General features: G+C 37.8%; 2 protein-coding genes across 8 annotated transcripts in view; both read right to left on the bottom strand.

The window, feature by feature from the left end:
* The window catches only part of LOC114085466 (protein FAM13A), a 107,630-nt gene extending 94,449 nt beyond the window's left edge, over positions 1–13,181 (bottom strand). For 6 of the 7 annotated variants that reach the window (XM_027926596.2, XM_071614544.1, XM_071614543.1 and 3 more), the window contains exon 1: positions 12,825–13,178. In XM_027926596.2, coding sequence (XP_027782397.1) covers positions 12,825–12,853 — 29 coding nt within the window. In that variant the 5' untranslated portion in view covers positions 12,854–13,178. Of the gene's footprint in view, positions 1–12,824 lie in introns of all 7 variants that reach the window. The other variant, XM_071614547.1, reaches the window with a different exon arrangement.
* A 46-nt stretch (positions 13,182–13,227) lies between these two features.
* The window catches only part of LOC114085467 (protein FAM13A-like), a 212,473-nt gene continuing 207,392 nt past the window's right edge, over positions 13,228–18,308 (bottom strand). The window contains exon 8 of the mRNA XM_071614026.1: positions 13,228–13,293. Coding sequence (XP_071470127.1) covers positions 13,254–13,293 — 40 coding nt within the window. The 3' untranslated portion in view covers positions 13,228–13,253. The remainder of the gene's footprint in view (positions 13,294–18,308) is intronic.

The following is an 18,308-nucleotide window of genomic DNA, read 5'->3' as shown; positions in this document are numbered from 1 at the left end:
TCTTTTTAATTCCAATAAAATAAGAAAGTAATTCTACTATTTTTTTGGACCATTTAGTAAAAATTTGAAGTACTTATTATGAGCTGAATTGAGGTGCTTCCCAAATATACACTGAAGTCCAAACTCCCCATACCTCAGAATTTGACCTTGTTTGGAAACAGCCTTTACAGAGGTAATCGAGTTTTTCATAGAAAAGGGGGAAATCTGGACAGACAGGCATGTGCAAGGGGAACGCCGGGTGAAGACTGGACAAACTGCTCCAAGAAAAGGAGCCACAGAAGCGAAGGAGGAAGGAAGGAGGCCTGGGATGGGCGGCTCCCATTGCCTTCACAGGGAGAATGGCCCCTGCCAACACTTTGACTTCGGGTCTGCCTTGAGAACTGTGAAGCAAGATGTTCCTGTTGTTCTAAGTCACCAGTGTGTGGCACTTTGTTACAGTAGCCCTAGTGAACAAATATATCTGCTAAGAAGTTTTTTTTTTTTTTTTAAACATTTTTAGTTCAAGGGATTGAACTAAATTAACCACTGAGTCACATTTCAAGCCCTTTTTATTTTGAGACAGGGTCTTACTAAACTGCTTAAGACCTAACTAAGTTGCTGACACGAGCTTTGAACTTGTGGTCCTCCTGTCTCAGCCTCCCAAGTCACTGGGATTACAGGTGTGGGCCACCACACCCGGCCTAAGAAATTTTGTTATTTTTCTCAAATTCAGAAATAAGAACCATCCTAACAAAGATGTCTCTGTCTTACAAAAGGGTTGTGCTCTCAAATTTCATTTGTAAGAATGCAAAGACTAGAATCAACTTCCCACACTGACTTGGGGGTTGGATTTCCAGGCCTATACGCAAAACCCCACCTAAACTCTCATTCAGGTGAATTATTCTCATAAACAGACCTGGACACCAGATTTTCAAAACTTTGGCTGATTTGGTGAGAAGTGTATTTTATATCAGGATGGTCATGTATACAAAATGGATGCAAATTTCATAAGATTGTTCTTATTTTTCTTGGATATGTTCTAGTTTGCTGTACTTTACTTACATAAACTTGTGTAAAATACTGTGAAACTGGCTTACTGAGCACCAACAGGTCATGGGCCACCGTTGAGAAACACCCTTCAAAGACACTAAGGAAACCTCTCCCTGACTTGACACTTGATGCAAACTCAGTGAAGGCTGTTGAATTAAGATCTCTGATCCTGTAGGACCTAGTGAAGACATGTTCCTTGTCTGCTCCTCACCTGAATTTGCCCTAAGCCAAAAAAGAGAGAAAATAAGCCAAATAGGCCAGGCAGTGGGCAAGATCACATAGTTCTGAAAAGCCATGGGGAGCTTACAGAATGCTTCCAAGTCTTTGAAATATTCTCTCCTGATTGTAGCAATATGGTATAAATTATGTGGCTCAGGGAGACAGTGAAGGAGACCCTTTTGCATAGATGGGCTCCTTGAGTTCCTCTTACTTTATGTCTGTGGCATTCTCTGTCACCTGCACTGTCTTTTAGAATCAACGAGTTATTTTCCTTGGAAGGAACTATGGATCAACTCATTTTTTTTTCAGTTCCACCTACCCAGTTAGCTCCAGCTCTGGATGCCCATCTGATTAACAGCCTGCAGTATTTAAGAAGTTGGATGGGGGTGAGGGTATATTCAGGTGGGGGAAGAGGAACAGAGGTCTTAATCATTGATGGGAAGAAGAAACTTCGTTTTCCATTTTTCTTGCATCTCTTGCTGCAATTAGGACGTGGAAAGTAAACCATGACTTCCTACTGATTGATTGACATTGCACTTCCCTGGGGATGGTGGGCTGGGACATGTTTAAAAGTCACTGAATGGAAAGGAATCCCCATACTGTTATACTTGTGTCATATTAACAAGCCAACCGTTCTCTCGAAAGAAGTTTATTCCTAACTCCCATATTTTGCCAGTCACAAAACTGTTTGGACTCTATCTTCCAGAAAAGACATGAATCTGATCTTTCCACTGCCATTGCAATAGTCTTTCATGGGGACAGTACTCTGTTTCCCTGCTGCCCATATCAGTTCTTCCATAGTTTCTTTGCTTTCCAACTGCATGTAGGGTAAAATTCAAATGCCTAAACCTGGCACAGAAGTCCTTCCTACTCTGCCCACCAGACCTCTCTAGAACTCTCACTGCACTTCTGCATTTCCCTCCATTTGTACATGTTGCTCCTTCTGTCCAATATGCTTCTACCATCTCTTAGCTCAAGAGTCCTCTAACCCGGGAACCCATCTCCAGGACCCTGGAGAGGAAGCTGCCTCTTCATCCAGGCTCCTAGACACCATTCGAGGCTACAACAGTGCTGAGCACAAGAGTTTGGAGCTTGTCTTACCGCTTGGATTTTATCTCTATAGCACCAGCTCCTACCCAGGTATCTGGAATGCCGCATGCGCTCAGTAAATAGCTGCTAAATACAATCAGCATCATCAAGATTCTGCCAAGTGCTTACACTACACTTACATTAAATATTTTGAAAGCATATGCTGTTTATGATCTATAAAATTAATTTTGACAATTGGAAGCATTCTAAATTCTGTTTGTTGATTATTATAAATGAGCATGTTCTTTTCTAGTGAGACTACACTGATACCATGGGTTTCCTCCCATCCTTACTTAAGTAAAAGAAAATAATTTTTTTCAACAGCACAATTAGAGGAGGGAGTTCTGTCATGATGCCCATAATGTAAGCACTGTACTCTCCGAGGTGTACAGAGAACCCAGAAAAGGATACGTTCAGGCAGGGCAATGTTTGAATACGGCCTTGCCACACACTATGTGTTTGTTCTGGCTTGAGAGCAGGAAAAGAAAATCATTTCACCTCACTGCAAACCCAAAGGTTGTTTGGAGCTTAAAGAAAATTTTGGTTTAGTCTCAAAAGTGTTTTCAAAGCAGCTTGAAGCTTCCATTTGTTTATGAGAAACTGACGGTTATCCTATTGTAGACAAAGAGAAGAGTGCCTTGATGAGGCAGTAATTTAGAGTATGTAATACCTACAGTGACATTTTCTTTGGGGTTGAAATTAGTTGATGAGAAAATATTTTTAGAACATTGATGAATAAGTTAAAATATTTTCAACTCTAATCACTGAAACAAAAACCAAGAATTGACTCGTATTACAAAATATCTGCAGAAAAGAAGAAGAAAATAGTAAATTATTTTTGCTAACTTCTTTCAACATTTACCTTCATTAGAAATTTCTTTTGCCTTGGAAATACAGTTTTTACTCAGCACATATACAATTTCCCAAACTGTGAACTCTGAATGTGGAAATCTTGAGGGAGACAGAGACATGCATGCAAAGGCAATGCAAATTGTCCTGTCATCTGCCCCTCTGCTAGAAGAGGACTCTGAATAAAACAGTGGGTGACAGCTTGTTTCTGGCCTGGCCATGATCTTACCCTGGGTGGTACAACGATGAGCAGAACTGGAGAGGGGGTGAAGGCTCCATATGGACCCAGGCTTGGGCTCTGGGAGCACCATGACCATGGGCAAGTACTCATTTAGCAAAATTTTTTGAGTGTATATGACTTATTAGAACCTGTGACAGGTGCCAGAGATACACAGGCTAATAGGATGTGGCCCCAGTCCTCACCGAATTTATAGAGGATCCAAGATAGAGAGACCTGAAATTTAAAGAGGATTATGAAAACAGGGTTTGCAACTACCATTGATTGAATGCTCACCATACAAGGCAGGCTTCTGTGCTAAGAGTTTGTATACCTAATCCCATTCAATCATCAAAGGCATCCTTGGAGGAAGGTATTACTAACCAGATTTTTCAGATAAGAAAAACAAGGTTTACAAAGGCCAATCAACTGTTCCTGTCCCTGGAGGCAGGCAGCATGGAGCTTCTGGTCCAATCATTTGAAGCCATAGCTCCAGCCCTCACTCTCTGAAGCACGGGGTGGTCTGGCAGGTGAGGTGAAGTTAGGTAAGGTAAGCCACACTGGGAGTGGGCTCTGGGGGTCACAGAGGCATTACTGGGAGAAAGAAAAGGACAGGTGGAGAGCTCTTCACAGAAGGAGAAGAGGATGTGGCTTTGGAGGCTTGAGGAGATGGCACGCCTGCTCAGGGTGACCACAGAGGGAGCTAGGGCCTGGGGAACAGCAGTGGCCTTCCAGACAGAGGCCACAGCTGACACTGGACAAACAGTGAGTTTTATGTTACGTCAGGGAGCTGAAAATGAAGGAGAGTCGCTTATAAAAACACAACACAGTATATCAATGGTCTACTCTGCCCAGAACTTGATATCTAATTTCAGTTTCAGGGGTTATTTTAACCTAGACAGTGAGGTTGCATTTCTTTCCATTATCATTCTGTGGACTGCAAAACTCTGATGTATTTATTATCACATGCTTTTTAAAAAATCCTTATTTTTTCCCTAGTCTTTTAATTTCATTCATTTAATGTGACCTGAATAAAGCAGTTCACTTTTATTTCTAGTAAGATTTCCTGGATTTTATATTATATTTGATCAGAAGATACTATGTTTTCCTGACCCCAATCCTTGAAGATTTTATGGATGTATTCTTTAACCTCCCCTCCCTCATTATTTTCACTTAGGTATCTTAATTTTAAAAATCAACTTCTAGCAGGGCGTGGTGGTGCACACTTTAATCCTAGTGGCACAGGAGGATTGTGAGTTCAAAGCCAGCCTTAGCAATGGAGAGGTGCTAAGCAACTCAATGAGACCCTGTCTCTAAATAAAATATGTAATAGGGCTGGGGATGTGGCTCAGTGGTTGAGTGCCCCGGAGTACCCAGTACGCCCAACCCCCAAAATAACCAACTTCTAACATTCCTATCTATCTTGTATTCCACCCGTCACCCCCCAATATTTCAATTAAAACTAAAATCAAATGTCCACTTTTGGCTTTTGGATGATTTGTGCAAGACCTATAATGTGGCATGCCTTATTGTTGTTTCTGGAGTCCAGAATTTGACAGTTTGACAATGATAGTATAAATATGTATTTGACTTCAGAAATAAAATTGATCTCAAAATGATAATTTAAAATTAAAAAAAATTAAATCTGGACATATATCTGAATGCAGTGGTTCATGCCAGTAATTCCAGCCACTCAGGAGGCTAAAGCAAGAGGATCTCAAGATTGAGGCCAGCCTCAATTGAGGCCCTGGGTTTTATTCTAGTACCACTCCTCCACTCAAATATATATGCAAATATCTTAACCAGAAAAATACAGGGATCAAAAGATTCATTTAGAGGTGGATGCAGTGGCACACAATTATAATCCCAACTACTTGGGAGACTGAGGCAGGAGGATTGCAAATTCAAGGTGAGCCTAGGCAAATTAGTGAGACCTTGCCTCAGGGGGTGGGGAGGGTTACGGATGTGGCACTGTGGTGGAGTACTTCTGGGTTCAATCCCCGTTATCTCCTGCATTGCCTCTTTTGGCCTTGAACTTGTGATCCCTCTGCCTTAGTTTCCTGAGTCATGGGGATTGCAGGTGTGAGCTACTGTGCCCAGCTCATTTAGAATTCTTAAAGTGTACTCGTATATACTTGGTCACAACAAAGTTCACCTGCTATTTTTATGCATAAAATGAATGTGCTATAATTTCCTTCAGCATATGAGGTTGTGCCATCTGAAAAGATTAATTAAGATATGGAAAGAGTGAATATGTAACATTGTTCTTAACATTCTCCATTAAGAGAAGTAAATGGATTCTTCAGTCTATAAATTACTTCTTGGTATCTATGACAAAACATTTCTCCAAATATAAAGTAGTTTCTATCCTTATACACAATAAGAAAATCTAAGTTCCTTTTTTTAAAAAAAAATCAAAGATGAATTCAACTTTTTTGAATAAATCCCACATGAAAAAGAGAATTAATTCCAGATGGCTATTAAACAGACTTCTATTATCACTATATAGCAAAGGAAAAAAGTAGAAGAGAAAATCTTTATATTTTAATATATATAAAGCAAAAAATTCATTTTTCTTAAATTGCCTTAATGGTTACAGTACTTCAGGGAAATAAACTAAAAACTATTTCCTTTTCTTCTCAGGCTAAATATCAAATATCATGCAATGTAAATAGAAGTAGTCTTTCAATTTTTTTCCTTTGCACTACCATATTATAGTTATATGTGAGTAAACTACTTGTTTTGGTATAAGAATATTCCCAGACATTATATTGGGAGGGAAGCTTTAGAAATTAAGTGCAGTATAGGGTTCCGGTGCACTTCCATTAAATTTCTCTATAGTTTCTAATTCAACAAGTATTTATTGAGCACCTAGTATGTATCTAGCATATGAAAACATCTTAGGCTCTCTGGAGTCCCTTGTAGTCTTGTAGTCTTGGTACAGCAGGTGTTTACTTATTAGAGTTCCATGCTAATGGGAACAAGGTCAGGAGTTCAATTTTCCCTATTGGTTAGCTGTTTTTTCCCTTCTGGATAACAAGAAGCTCCTTCCTAAGTGTGTGATGGGGGAAACCTCCCCTGTCAATCCCAAATACATGCTATGATCAACTTCATACACAAATGATTATTATTTAGATGTCCATATAGAATGTTTTCCATTTCTGTATATGTATGACTGGGTGGGTCATTTCCTTTTCCTGGATTTGAGTTCAATCTTCTGTAAAATAGAAGAGATGATTTAGATGGTCTCTAAGGATCCACCTGGCTCTAAAATAAAGTCTATATTTTCATAAGTCTCAAAAGCTATTTCTGCGTGTTTATAGCGCCATTACTCAGAATGGTAAAAAATTAAAAACAACCCAAATGTCTATCAATAGAGGAATAGATAAATAAAATTTTCTATATTCATAAATCAGAAAATTATTCAGCCATAAAAATGAATGAAATACTAATATCTACTACAATGTGAGTGAACTTTGATAATATTATATTAGGGAAAAGAAGCCAGTCACTAAAGATTAGATATGATATGATTATACCATTCCGTTTATGTAAAAGTCCAGAATAGGCAACTGTACAGAAACAAAAATGTATATTATTGTTTGCCCAGTATGGTTGCCCAGTGCCGGGAGTTTGAGGTTGATAGCTACAGAACACAGGGTTTCTTTTTAGGAAATGAAGATATTCTAAAATTGATGACTGTACAACTCTGTAGATATTTTCCTTTTTCTCCCTGCTCCCTCCACCTCTTCCACCTTTGGTACTGGGGATTGAACCCAGGGCCTCCAGCATGCTAGGTAAGTGTTTTGCCACTGAACTATATGCCCAGCCCTTTGTGTATATATTACAAGCTACTGAATTGCACACTTTAAATGGGTAAATTGTATGGTATGTGACTTATAGTTCAATAAAACTGTTTAAAAAGTTATTTCTGATTTCCTTGAGGGAAGAATAAGTAGGGCATTAAGAAAATTTTATATAGCACACATTATTTCTTTGGCAACTGAATCTGAGCTCCACATACAGATGGAATTATCACAGGAGAAAAACAGAGTAAAGATTTTTGAGAGTTTCAAGAAATTCAATTTGATGCTGTTTTCAATAGCATTCCCATAAACTATTCTAGATACCTCCCAACATCCAATTAATAAAACAGAATGCAATGGTAGATTGCATTCTACCACATGCACTCTTACATTCATGGAATTAGAAAATCTATCACAAATATAAGAATGAAAAACTTAAAGAAAAGCAACATGCCCTTCAAATCTGAGTAGTTTTATCATTGATAAAATCTACAATATTCATTAACTCCAAATTTTTTTCCCATAAAATAAGTACCAAGGATGATGTTATTGTCTCATTTTACAGACAGTGGTAACCACTGCTAGCTGTCAGGTTGGGGTGTTTTCTGATAGCAAGTAAGTTCACTACCCTTACACTGTTTTCCCACTGTTTGTGATGAATACCTAACACCTCACTTTTCTAGTAGTATAGACAGGATGATTACCTTAAAAATTAAAACTATTCTTGTTTTAGTTGAGACTCTCTTCTTTATTTGGAGTAGTTAGCAAATAGGCTCCACAGATAATGCAGCCATCATGTGAGCACAGAGCCATGGAGATCTTATTTGTTCTCACTGACTTTTTCTTTTGCAGTACTGGGGATTAAACCGAGAGCCTTGCACATGCTAGGCAAGTGCTCTGCCACTGAACTAAATCCCCAGCTCAATGACTTTTTGTAATTACTGAATATAGGCCATGTTGGCAATGAAGAATAAATACAGATATACAACCCCATATGGATTAACCCAGATCTGAAGTGAGGCAGCTTGTAACTCCATCTTGCACTGTGTGTGGGGGAAGAAGCGCTGCAGGGAGTGCTACCACTAAGTTAGGAATGATGAAGCCTTAAAGATGAAAGGTGTCCTCTCCTCAAGCAGTAGGGGGCTCTCTAACACCATGCAGAAGGCTCACAAGACAGACCATCATTATTTGGGTTGTCCACTAGTGAAAATCCATACCATCCCCAAGCTATCAGTGATATTCTAAAGACCAATCCTTAGGCAGATGATTCGGTTGATAAGAAGTTGCAAGGAAATTTTCAGATGTTGGATTACTAATACATGTTAATTAATCATGTAATTAATCATTCAACTTCTTTGAAAAGCCACTGAAATTTGGGATATTATGTACTTCACCATCTTAAAATTAGTATTCAGTAACATACATTGGATGTCATCACTTTTTCTTTAATATTTTTTGTAGTTGTAGATGGACAGAATGCCTTTATTTTATTTATTTATTTTTATGTGGTGCAGAGGATGGAACCCAGTGCCTCAAGCATGCTAGGCAAACGTTCTGCCACTGAGCTACAGCCCCAGCCCTGGATGTCATCACTTTCTAGATGAAGCAACGAAAAAGAGAATTATTCATCTCAGCTTTTCACTTTGGTAAAACAAACCCAGGGAAGAACTGGGTGCTTACACAGAAAGTAGATGCCAATGCACTAAAACTAAAGGAAGCTATATTCATCTACTGCTTATGATCTCATCCCCCATCATTATCCTTTGTAGATATAATAAGTTAGGGGTTTTTGGAAAGTTATTTCTAGCAAATCAAAACACTGTTGTGAAAGTTGGGAGCTTTGTCAGAGACATGAGATTCAGAGACATAAGATGTCTTGCTATTTTAGTCTGTTGAAGATTTTCTACACATAGTAGAGATCTTTCCCTGTAAGTCTACAATATAAACAACAACAACAACAACAACAACAAAAAACCCCAAAACCCCAGTGCAACAGGGTTGAGCTGAGGTACAGGCTAACCTGGAATCTGATAAAACATACTATTTCATTAGTAACAGAAGGTAAATTTAGTCCCTTTAGAAAAATTTTATTTCATTTGTTAATAGTTTCTCCTTTTTTTTCTGTTATTTTATTTCTTTCAGGGAAAAATTTTCCAGATAGCAAAAATATTCATATGATACTCTGCATTGTGCTGTGTTTTGTCATCATTTATAAAAAGTACTCTGTAAATATTTAATATTTTAAAAAATAACTGGGAAAATTAAACCATCCCGCATATATTTAATAAGATCCTGTCTTTAAGTCATAAGTCTTCGAAAATAACTGCAAGAATCGGATACTTTACAGATGGACACAATTTAAACATTCAGCCTCTGCAAAGTTTTTACTCTTGATTATGAGGTTCTAAATAGTTGAATCCATGCTGGAAACTCTGAAAATTACACCCAGTAATAAACAGATAGCAAAAGACATTAAAGGAGACCAAAGTGTTTATTTCACTCTTAGTTTTCAACCTCATCTGTTATTCTCATCTCAGCAGCAGCAAAGGATCTTCTACATACTTCACAGTATTAAATAGAAGGCTAAAAAGTCAGTTACGGAAAGTATAAGTAGACATTACAGTACGAATGTGCCCTCTAATAAGATCATAGCTTATGAGGTTAAATAAAACATAGGGTAATATCATCCACCTAGGCACATCTCTATTATTATGCTAATCATTCTGTGTATTACAGAATTCACCACATGGTATTGCAATTGTCTGGTAATGTGTCTGCATCCTCACTAGCATGTGACCTCTTTGAAGCAGAGTCTCTGTCTTAATTACTTTGGGATCACTGGCAGGACATACTGTTTGGTCAAAGAGAAAAATTTTAAATGTTGTATGTTTTGTTTTAACAAACTAATGAACTAGTAAATGAAAGCGTCAATTATGAAAAAAAACTCACTTAAGGTCAGGATATTAAATATGCTAATTGGGTAGGTAGAGTAGTACATATGTACATTCCTACGTATGCCAGCTGTCAATAGCTTTATTTAAGCTGTAATCATTAACTAGAATTTACATCAGTGATTCTCTAAGTGTAGGCCATCTGGATCAGAGATGCTTTTAGGGAGTTGTTAAATGCAGACATTTTCCCTGCCACCTCCAGATTAGGATTTACACAAGGAGGGCAGCAAGAAGAAATTGATTTAAAAAATAAATTCCCCAGGCAATTCTCATGCCCCTAGAGTATGAGACACACTGACCTCTCTGCTCAATAAAATAATAAGCATGAATTTCTTTAATTGGTATTAAAAGTTATTCTTTTACTCATCCACTTTCCATTCAGTTCCTAGCCCTTTGGTTCTTTGACACAGAGTGAGTTGGCACACATACTGCCAAGGCTCTGCCAAGTTCCTGCCTCAGCAGGAGGAGAAGGACAGGGTCAGTCAGCAATAGCTATCAATACCAGGATAGTCATGAACTTGAATCTGACAAAACAATTATAAATAGGAGTGGGAAGGTGTTCTGCACAAATGCTTAAACATATACACCCCTAGTGGAGAGAATCACACCAACGTGGTCCTTGCCTTCAGGAGATTTATAATCAAAGGTAGGCACAGGCTAGAAGTAAAGACTGCAGGGAAATCAGTAAAGCAAATTCTAAGAGCTGGGGGAATATTGTGACAGTGAGTGCACAAAGGAGTGAGAGTAAGCTACATGTAATAATGCAAAGAAACAAAAGTAGCAACTCATCATTCTTGAATGTAAATTCAAATCATCCATAGATTTATTCCTATTAGGTTCATTAACAATGACTGACTACAAAATAATTCTTAGAAAATTATACTGATTTCATTTTATCTATTATCAACTTAACTGCCTAAATAATATTTTGGCAATATAAAGATCTATTTTTCATCTAAACAGTTATTATATTATCAAGTAGCTATTACAGAGTTCAGTAATAGCTAATACTGTTCTCATGTATAATACAATCTACTTAAAACTGTTAAGAACTGACGTTATTATACCTTAAAAATGTCCCCAACTTGTTGGAAATCAAGTAAGACTTCAAAAAGTGTACATTTGTTTTGGTCTTCCATGAGCTTTAAGCATATGACTTTTTCACTGAGTTAATATAAAAAAATATAGATCTGTCCATGAACCACTTTCTCCTGCCTTTAATTATTAAGTTTTGAAAAGGAATTCCTTGAACACCCTCATTAAGTTCCCATTACAGTGCACTTGTCAGTACAGTGAAAAAAAATCCATCCTGGGTTATCTCACAGTTAATATCTGCAGGAATCATTTTGTAAATAAACAATACATTTTTAAAATCTTATTTTCATTGTTAAATCAAACATTAAGTAACACATTTGTAGCCTGGTTTTTAAAAATGAAATTCATTTTTTTAAAAATCCAAATTACAATTTATTTATTTGTGTATAGTGGTGCTGGGTTTTGAACCCAGGGCCTTGTGCAGGACAGGCTAGCACTATACCAACTGAGCTATATCCCTGGCTGAAATTCATTTTTATCTTATTTTAATTTATAAATAAACCATATTTGCTATTTGATTTTAATAATTTTACTAATAAAATCCTCTAAATGAAGCATTTATATGGACTCAAATTCCCTTGCATGTAAAGCATTGAAATTGAAATAAGATAACATGATTGGCTAAAGTAATGTTTTAAACCATAAGATGTGACCTTGGGCAACTCGGTGACTTTCTACACGCCTCAGTTTTCCTGTTGTGAAATCGAAGGACTGGACTCAGTCAACACTGAGGTGACTTCCAGATTAACATTCCAGGATATATTATTCACTTATAAGTCTTATAGTTCACTAACATAGTTCCTTTTAACAAGCACCTTTGTTTAAAATTTACCTTTCTCTGCTTTGGTACAACTCCTTTGCCACCCCCACCTCATCTATATTACAATCATTAATGAACAAAAACAGAACTTGTGCTCAATCATTTTTATAGAGCAGTTTTTTTTTTTAAAGTGCCATCAGTGGCATGTACAAATATGTAACCACAAATCCCATCAATGTGTACAACTATAATGCACCAATAAAAATATGGGAAGAAAAGTGTGATTGCTGTAACAGATCTATCTAGAATTATTCAAAGGGAAATATTATCTTTAACATTGATTTCCGTTTATTATAATGCACTTATTGATAGAAAACCCTTGTCTAGAAAAGAAGGCTCCTAAGATTCATTTAAAAAAGGTCTTCAGCCTATCAACATCCTCTGAGAGTCATAGTGGAAACATTGCTAAGAAACTGATTCAGTTCTTTTATAGACCTACTCAATATATTTCTTAGTCTGTTTTTCTTCAGATTTCAGATGTGTATTCTTACATTCACTTCCATTCAAAGAAGGATATAACTGAATGTAATGATCAAGTGGAAGAAGAAAAGAAATTGGGCAGAAATGTCAGTAAAGGAGCAGTAGGATATTTAAATTTTTCTGGTCTTAGAGAAAAACGTTAGGTACAGCAGACTACACAGTTTGCGGCGGGTTATTAAAAGATGCCAAGTAGTGGCCAAGTTATATGGCTTTATACAACTCACAGGATACAGACAGAATAAAACAAAACAAATAGGAGAGAACACTACCTTTGCAGAGGCATGATTTCACAAGCCATTCTTGCATGGAAATTTGCAAGGGATTCTCACAACCGCCTCTTCCAGGACAAGTCTGGCCGTCTGTGGCAGTGATCCTCTGCTTACAGTGGCTGAGCTGGGCTCGGGCACGAGGCTGCACCTCCGGGCTGGAGAAACAACTGCTCTTGCAGTTTGCCAGCGTGCGGTGGCTCTCAACCTCCAAACTTCTCCAAGCAATGCTATTTATTGGCTGCCTCTCCACATTTACACTGCAGTCCACTTTGACCTTTTGTTCCAGGGAAGCAGCTGAACCACCCAGCCAATCAGAAGAGCGGCTGCAGCAGTACGAAAGGCGCTGCTCCTCCTCCTCCTCCTCCTTCTCCTCCTCCTCCTCCTCCTCGTCCTCTCCTTCTGCTCCTCTCCTGCTCCAGCTCCTGCTCCTCAGTGGGCTTGCCTAGTTCTGGTAACTTGAAACTCTCCCCTGAGAAATTCCACAGACAAGCTTGTCAGTCTGGAAAAAGCAACCAATAATTGCTGCAAGAGCGAACAGTCCTGTACTTTTCAATATTACAAAGACTGCCAGCAAGGAAATCCATTTGTCAAGGAAAGACACTGCCTCTGAAACGAAAGGTCTCTGTGGCAGAAGGCAAAGGCTAGACTGTGTTCCCTTTCTTCCTTTAAAAAAACGAGCAACAAAACCAAAACAAAAGAAAAAAAAAAAAAAAAAAAAACTCCACTGAGACTTTTCTAGAAGGAAGGCATGCTTCTAGACCCTTGCCCTACCCACATTTATTTCCTGCTGATGTTTGTTTACACTGCAGTGGTTACTAGTCACTGGTGACATCACCCAAGGCACGTCCTCCCACTTCTGGGGAGGATACGTGCCTTAAGACTGCTCAAGTTCTTTAGAGATCAGAAGTCTACACTCATGGACATTACTTCAACTTATTATTTCTGTATTTTATTCTTATAAAATTGAATTTGTTTATTTACACAGATCAACGGCATTTTGGGGGAGGCTTGTTTCTTATTTTATTCTTATTAGTTTTTTTTTTACAGGTAACACAAAAATCAATTTTTTTCCCATAAGGTTTCTTAAATGCTTGTTAATTATCATCTTTCCTTTGTAATTTATTCTTCAGTATGGAATAATCGGGTGTTAATTTTAGAACCATAATTGCTAATTCATAGATTTCATATGTTGTAGGAAAACTAACAGAAATACATTTACAAAAGATTTCTTCCACCTTAACTTCCAAATATATATATATATTTGATGGGCTTTTATTTTATTCATTTATTTATATGTGGTGCTGAGAATTTAACCCAGTGCCTCATACATGCTAGGTGAGCACTCTACCACTGAGCTACAATCCCAGCCCTTCTCTGTGACTTTCTTTGTTTTTTGTTTTGTTATTACTACTGGGGATTGTGCCACATCCTCAGCCTCTTTAAATTTTTATTTTAAGACAGGGTCTCCCCAAGTGCCCAGGCTGGCCTCAAACTTGTCATCCTTCTGCCTCAGCTTCCTGAGAGGCAGGAAGCTGAGGCAGAAGGATGACAAGTTTGAGGTGTGGCCACTGTGCCCAGTTCTGTAGCTTTTATAATATCTTGTAAGATACAAATATTTTTAGAAATAGCTGAGATTCAAATGACAGAAACGATATGCTGTCTTTTCTGCATTTTATGAACATATCAATATTAACTGGCTGAAATAGACTTAAAAGTTCAGCAATAAAAGACCCAGGTTTTTTTTTTTAAAAGGTAAAATCGAACATTTTACATTCAATGCATTTAAAGTGTTATTCTGAGCTACAATTTTGCTCGATGTCTGATTTCATATACATTTCTCGATAAATTAAGTCTTCCTGTCAATATTCCTATAACATACCATGTTAACAGTATGTCAATATCATTATTATTTTTTTAAAATCCATCAATATTTTAGCTCAGTAATTGCATGCCTTTTCAAGTCTCTATTATGTATAAACAAAACATTCTTCCTTTTTAAAAAAATTTTTCATCACTTTCTGGGCATTACCTAATGATCACTTACGATTTTGTGTCTGAATTGCAGCCCCTTCTGTCTACCCCACCACCCACTCTCAGAATCCTTGGTCACTTAATACCTTTATTATTTCTACTTCTAACTTCCTCGGGTCAGTTCTTCATAGCCAGGTGGAAAGAGTACCATTCCAGGACCTCCGCGTTCACTCTAATTTCTCAAACACTGACATTCTGACCACATGAACGGGGCCGCATTTCCTCATGGAGTCCCTAAATGTGGACCTCTCTTAAATGTTGATGCTTCTCCCCTCTCCATTCCCCCACCTCTTCCCTTAGCTCTCTATTCAGCTCTGTCTGTTTTGCAGTTTCTGCAAAGGACAACCTGCACCCAAACTGCCTGGCAGTCACTAGCATCCTCTGATTCCTCACCCTTTGTAATCTTGCCTGCTGGGCTTTCTGTTGCCAGACTGCTGAACACTGCAAAAGAAGTCACAAACCCTGACAACTAGCTAGACTAAAGATTCATGCTATTTAACCTCAGTGTGAACCATAAGACTATGTGTGGCAACCTTTTGTCATTGTCTTTGGACTGTTCACTGCATTCCCACAGCAACTGCTGCAAACCCCTGAGTGACACAACTCTGACCTCCCTCAGTCGCTAATTAACTCATTTCCTAATTGACTGAGAAAACCAAAAATCAGCAAATGGGAGTTTGGTCTTCTTTGCTCCACTTATATCCTTCCCCCACCCTGACACACATTTCACCTCTGGAAAGTGTGCTTATGGCTCCTTTTGCTCTTATCTGTGCAATCTCGTCACTTTCTCCTTCCTCTGGAAGAGTTGACCTCACTTAAACCTGAAATCTGTTCCTTGACATCTACTCTGGGTGGGCACCAAGGAGTGATCCTCATCCTTAAAATGCTTTCCCAGGCAGGTCTACCCCAGGGTGCTGCAGTCTTCTCACTGACAGTCTTGCCCCAGATCTCCCCGTACTGCTCCCACCTCCTCCTAAATTACCTGATCCTCCAGCCCATGTCAATACACTCTGGACCTCATCACTTTTCTGAACCCACTTTTAAGGCCACCAGTGCTCTTCTGGTCACTAAATCTAAATGTATTTGCTTATATTCTCACCCACATCTTAGCATTGCTGCAACACCCATCTTCAGTTTTCTGAAAGTCTTTGGGGCTCTGTGATCTTTTCTGGAAATTCTCCCAACCTCCCTGATCATCATTCTCCTTTTATTTGTCTTTCCTTCTCTTTCATCCCTGACTCCAAGCCCAGTACCATTTAGTAAAAGCATTCAATAAATTGGGCTCTGGAATTCTGCCCCTGGGGCTGGATCCTGACTGCATCACTGATAGGCAATGTAAACTTGGGTAGGTTGTTGTTGAGCAGCATTAAGGTTGCTGCAAGGAATCAGTGAGATCATGCGTATAAAACATATAATAGTGCCTGGCAAGTTATAAGTGCTCAATAATTATTAGCACCGGTTCGTAGTCAACACATTCAAAATCTCGTATTATCTGATCTCCAATTTCTCCTCCAGGCCCTTTTTGCTAATGATGTTATTATTCTCCTTATGAATCAGATTCAAATCATGAGTCATCTTTACTCCTCCCTCTCTTCTCCTCCCTTTAACCAAATTTGTTGAGTGTCCTGCCATGTCTGTCTAATCAGTCTGCCTGGGTCAACTGTATTGGTATGACAGCCTTTCTGATTCTACTTGCCCCATCTCCAGTGCATACATTTGACTAATAGAATAAATTTCCTACTGTGGTTATGAACTGGGTACTCACTCCTCTGATCAAAACTTTAGTAGCTCCCAACTACCTTGTACATAAACCCTATATCTTTTAATATGATATTTAGGACTTTCCACTGATTGAACCTAATGGACCTGTGCAGTTCAGCTGCTTATACCTCTTCAGGAAACAACTCCATTCCTATCTGGTCCAAACTCTTCTACCTAACCATTTGCTCATGATGTTCCCTCTGTCTGAATATTCTCCCATTCCATTCCATCTGGCAAAATTTCCACTCATATTTGAAGCCTAAGCCAGTTGGAAAGAATCTCTTGCCCCTTTGAACTCACTTAGTCCTTTGCATCTATTATGATAGTTGTCTTTTTTTGCCCGTATGGTTTTATTATTTGAACCTACATATATATTATCCTCCTTTTGGAAAGTAAATTCTCCAGGACAAGAATTGTACCTTTCCTGCAGTGCTTACACAGAACAGCACTGTTGAAAAAAAATTAATGAATAAGTAAATTGCCCTTTTAGATAGCCTAAAGCATAGCTGCTTTGATTAGGTTATCAAGCAATATTTCTATTCACTTTTTAGCATTTTTCTATTGTACAGCTGCACTGAAAATAAGTCAAATACCTCAGGTAATTAATAACACAAGATAAGAAATAAAATTCCTGAGTCATACATTGATGTGTAATCACAGAGGTATAAAACTGCAATATTCCATCCAAAACTTCTGAACTCTAATAAGCATTATATACTACTAAGTTTCTCCTAGGTTGTCTATTTCCTTTCCCACACTTTACATGGCTTGCAGATCTCTAATTTTCTTACATAACTTCTTCGGCAGATTCCAAGTGTTTGGTAATATCTGTGTTTGCCCTTGTACTATCAAGAGAAACACTTGCTCCAACAATGATGTGGCTGCATTTCTTTTAATTTCAACATCAATTAAAAACAACCAAGGAACCAAGGACATTTCTTGGCTACTTTAACTCGTTTTCAGATTTTGGTTTAAAATCAAACTGATTTATTTCCCAAGACATAATGATATAAAATTTTTTCTTATGATTTTAGTTAAAAAGGTGCTTCTCCAGCAAGAGTTTATATATACTATATAAATAAAATTTTAAAATTAAATTATATATGATCAAAAGTATATAATCATGTATATAAAATTTTAAAATCAATCTTTGAAAAATGCATTAAGGAACAATGCCCTACACAAGATACTCAGTATTTTTTAAAGGTAATGATATGACTTTTAAAATTTATAATCACAAAGCTAAGATTTTGGAGGCACATATAATTTAGATATTCTGGCATTGATGTATGGCATCCTTATTGAACCAGTTCTCCAACCATATGTCTTAGAACACTAGAGAATTTCTGGACTTTATCAGAGGACAATATTATCATCATCAACAAAATGTAAAAAATAAAAAATTTAAAAGGGGGGAGAAGGAACTGGAGGAGTGGTATAGGTAAGCAACTAGCATATTCTGAGAGTTTATGCTGTGCTCATTGTAATAGATGTGGATATGAAATTAATGTGAGCTCTCAGCTATAAGTGACTGACAAGAAGCCAGCATCTGAATGCCAGTGCCTACAGCTTTTCTACCATCTAATGGCTCTCTAAGATAAGAAAGAATTAAATTTGCATGCTTACTTATGTATCAATTAGCTATAGGAAATAAAGAATGCTTTCTTATTTTTTTCAAGGTTTTTTTTTTTT

This window comes from Marmota flaviventris, chromosome 7 (genome assembly GCF_047511675.1).
Source record: "Marmota flaviventris isolate mMarFla1 chromosome 7, mMarFla1.hap1, whole genome shotgun sequence".
NCBI lineage: Eukaryota > Metazoa > Chordata > Mammalia > Rodentia > Sciuridae > Marmota > Marmota flaviventris.
This window is presented reverse-complemented; position numbering and strand designations above follow the sequence as displayed.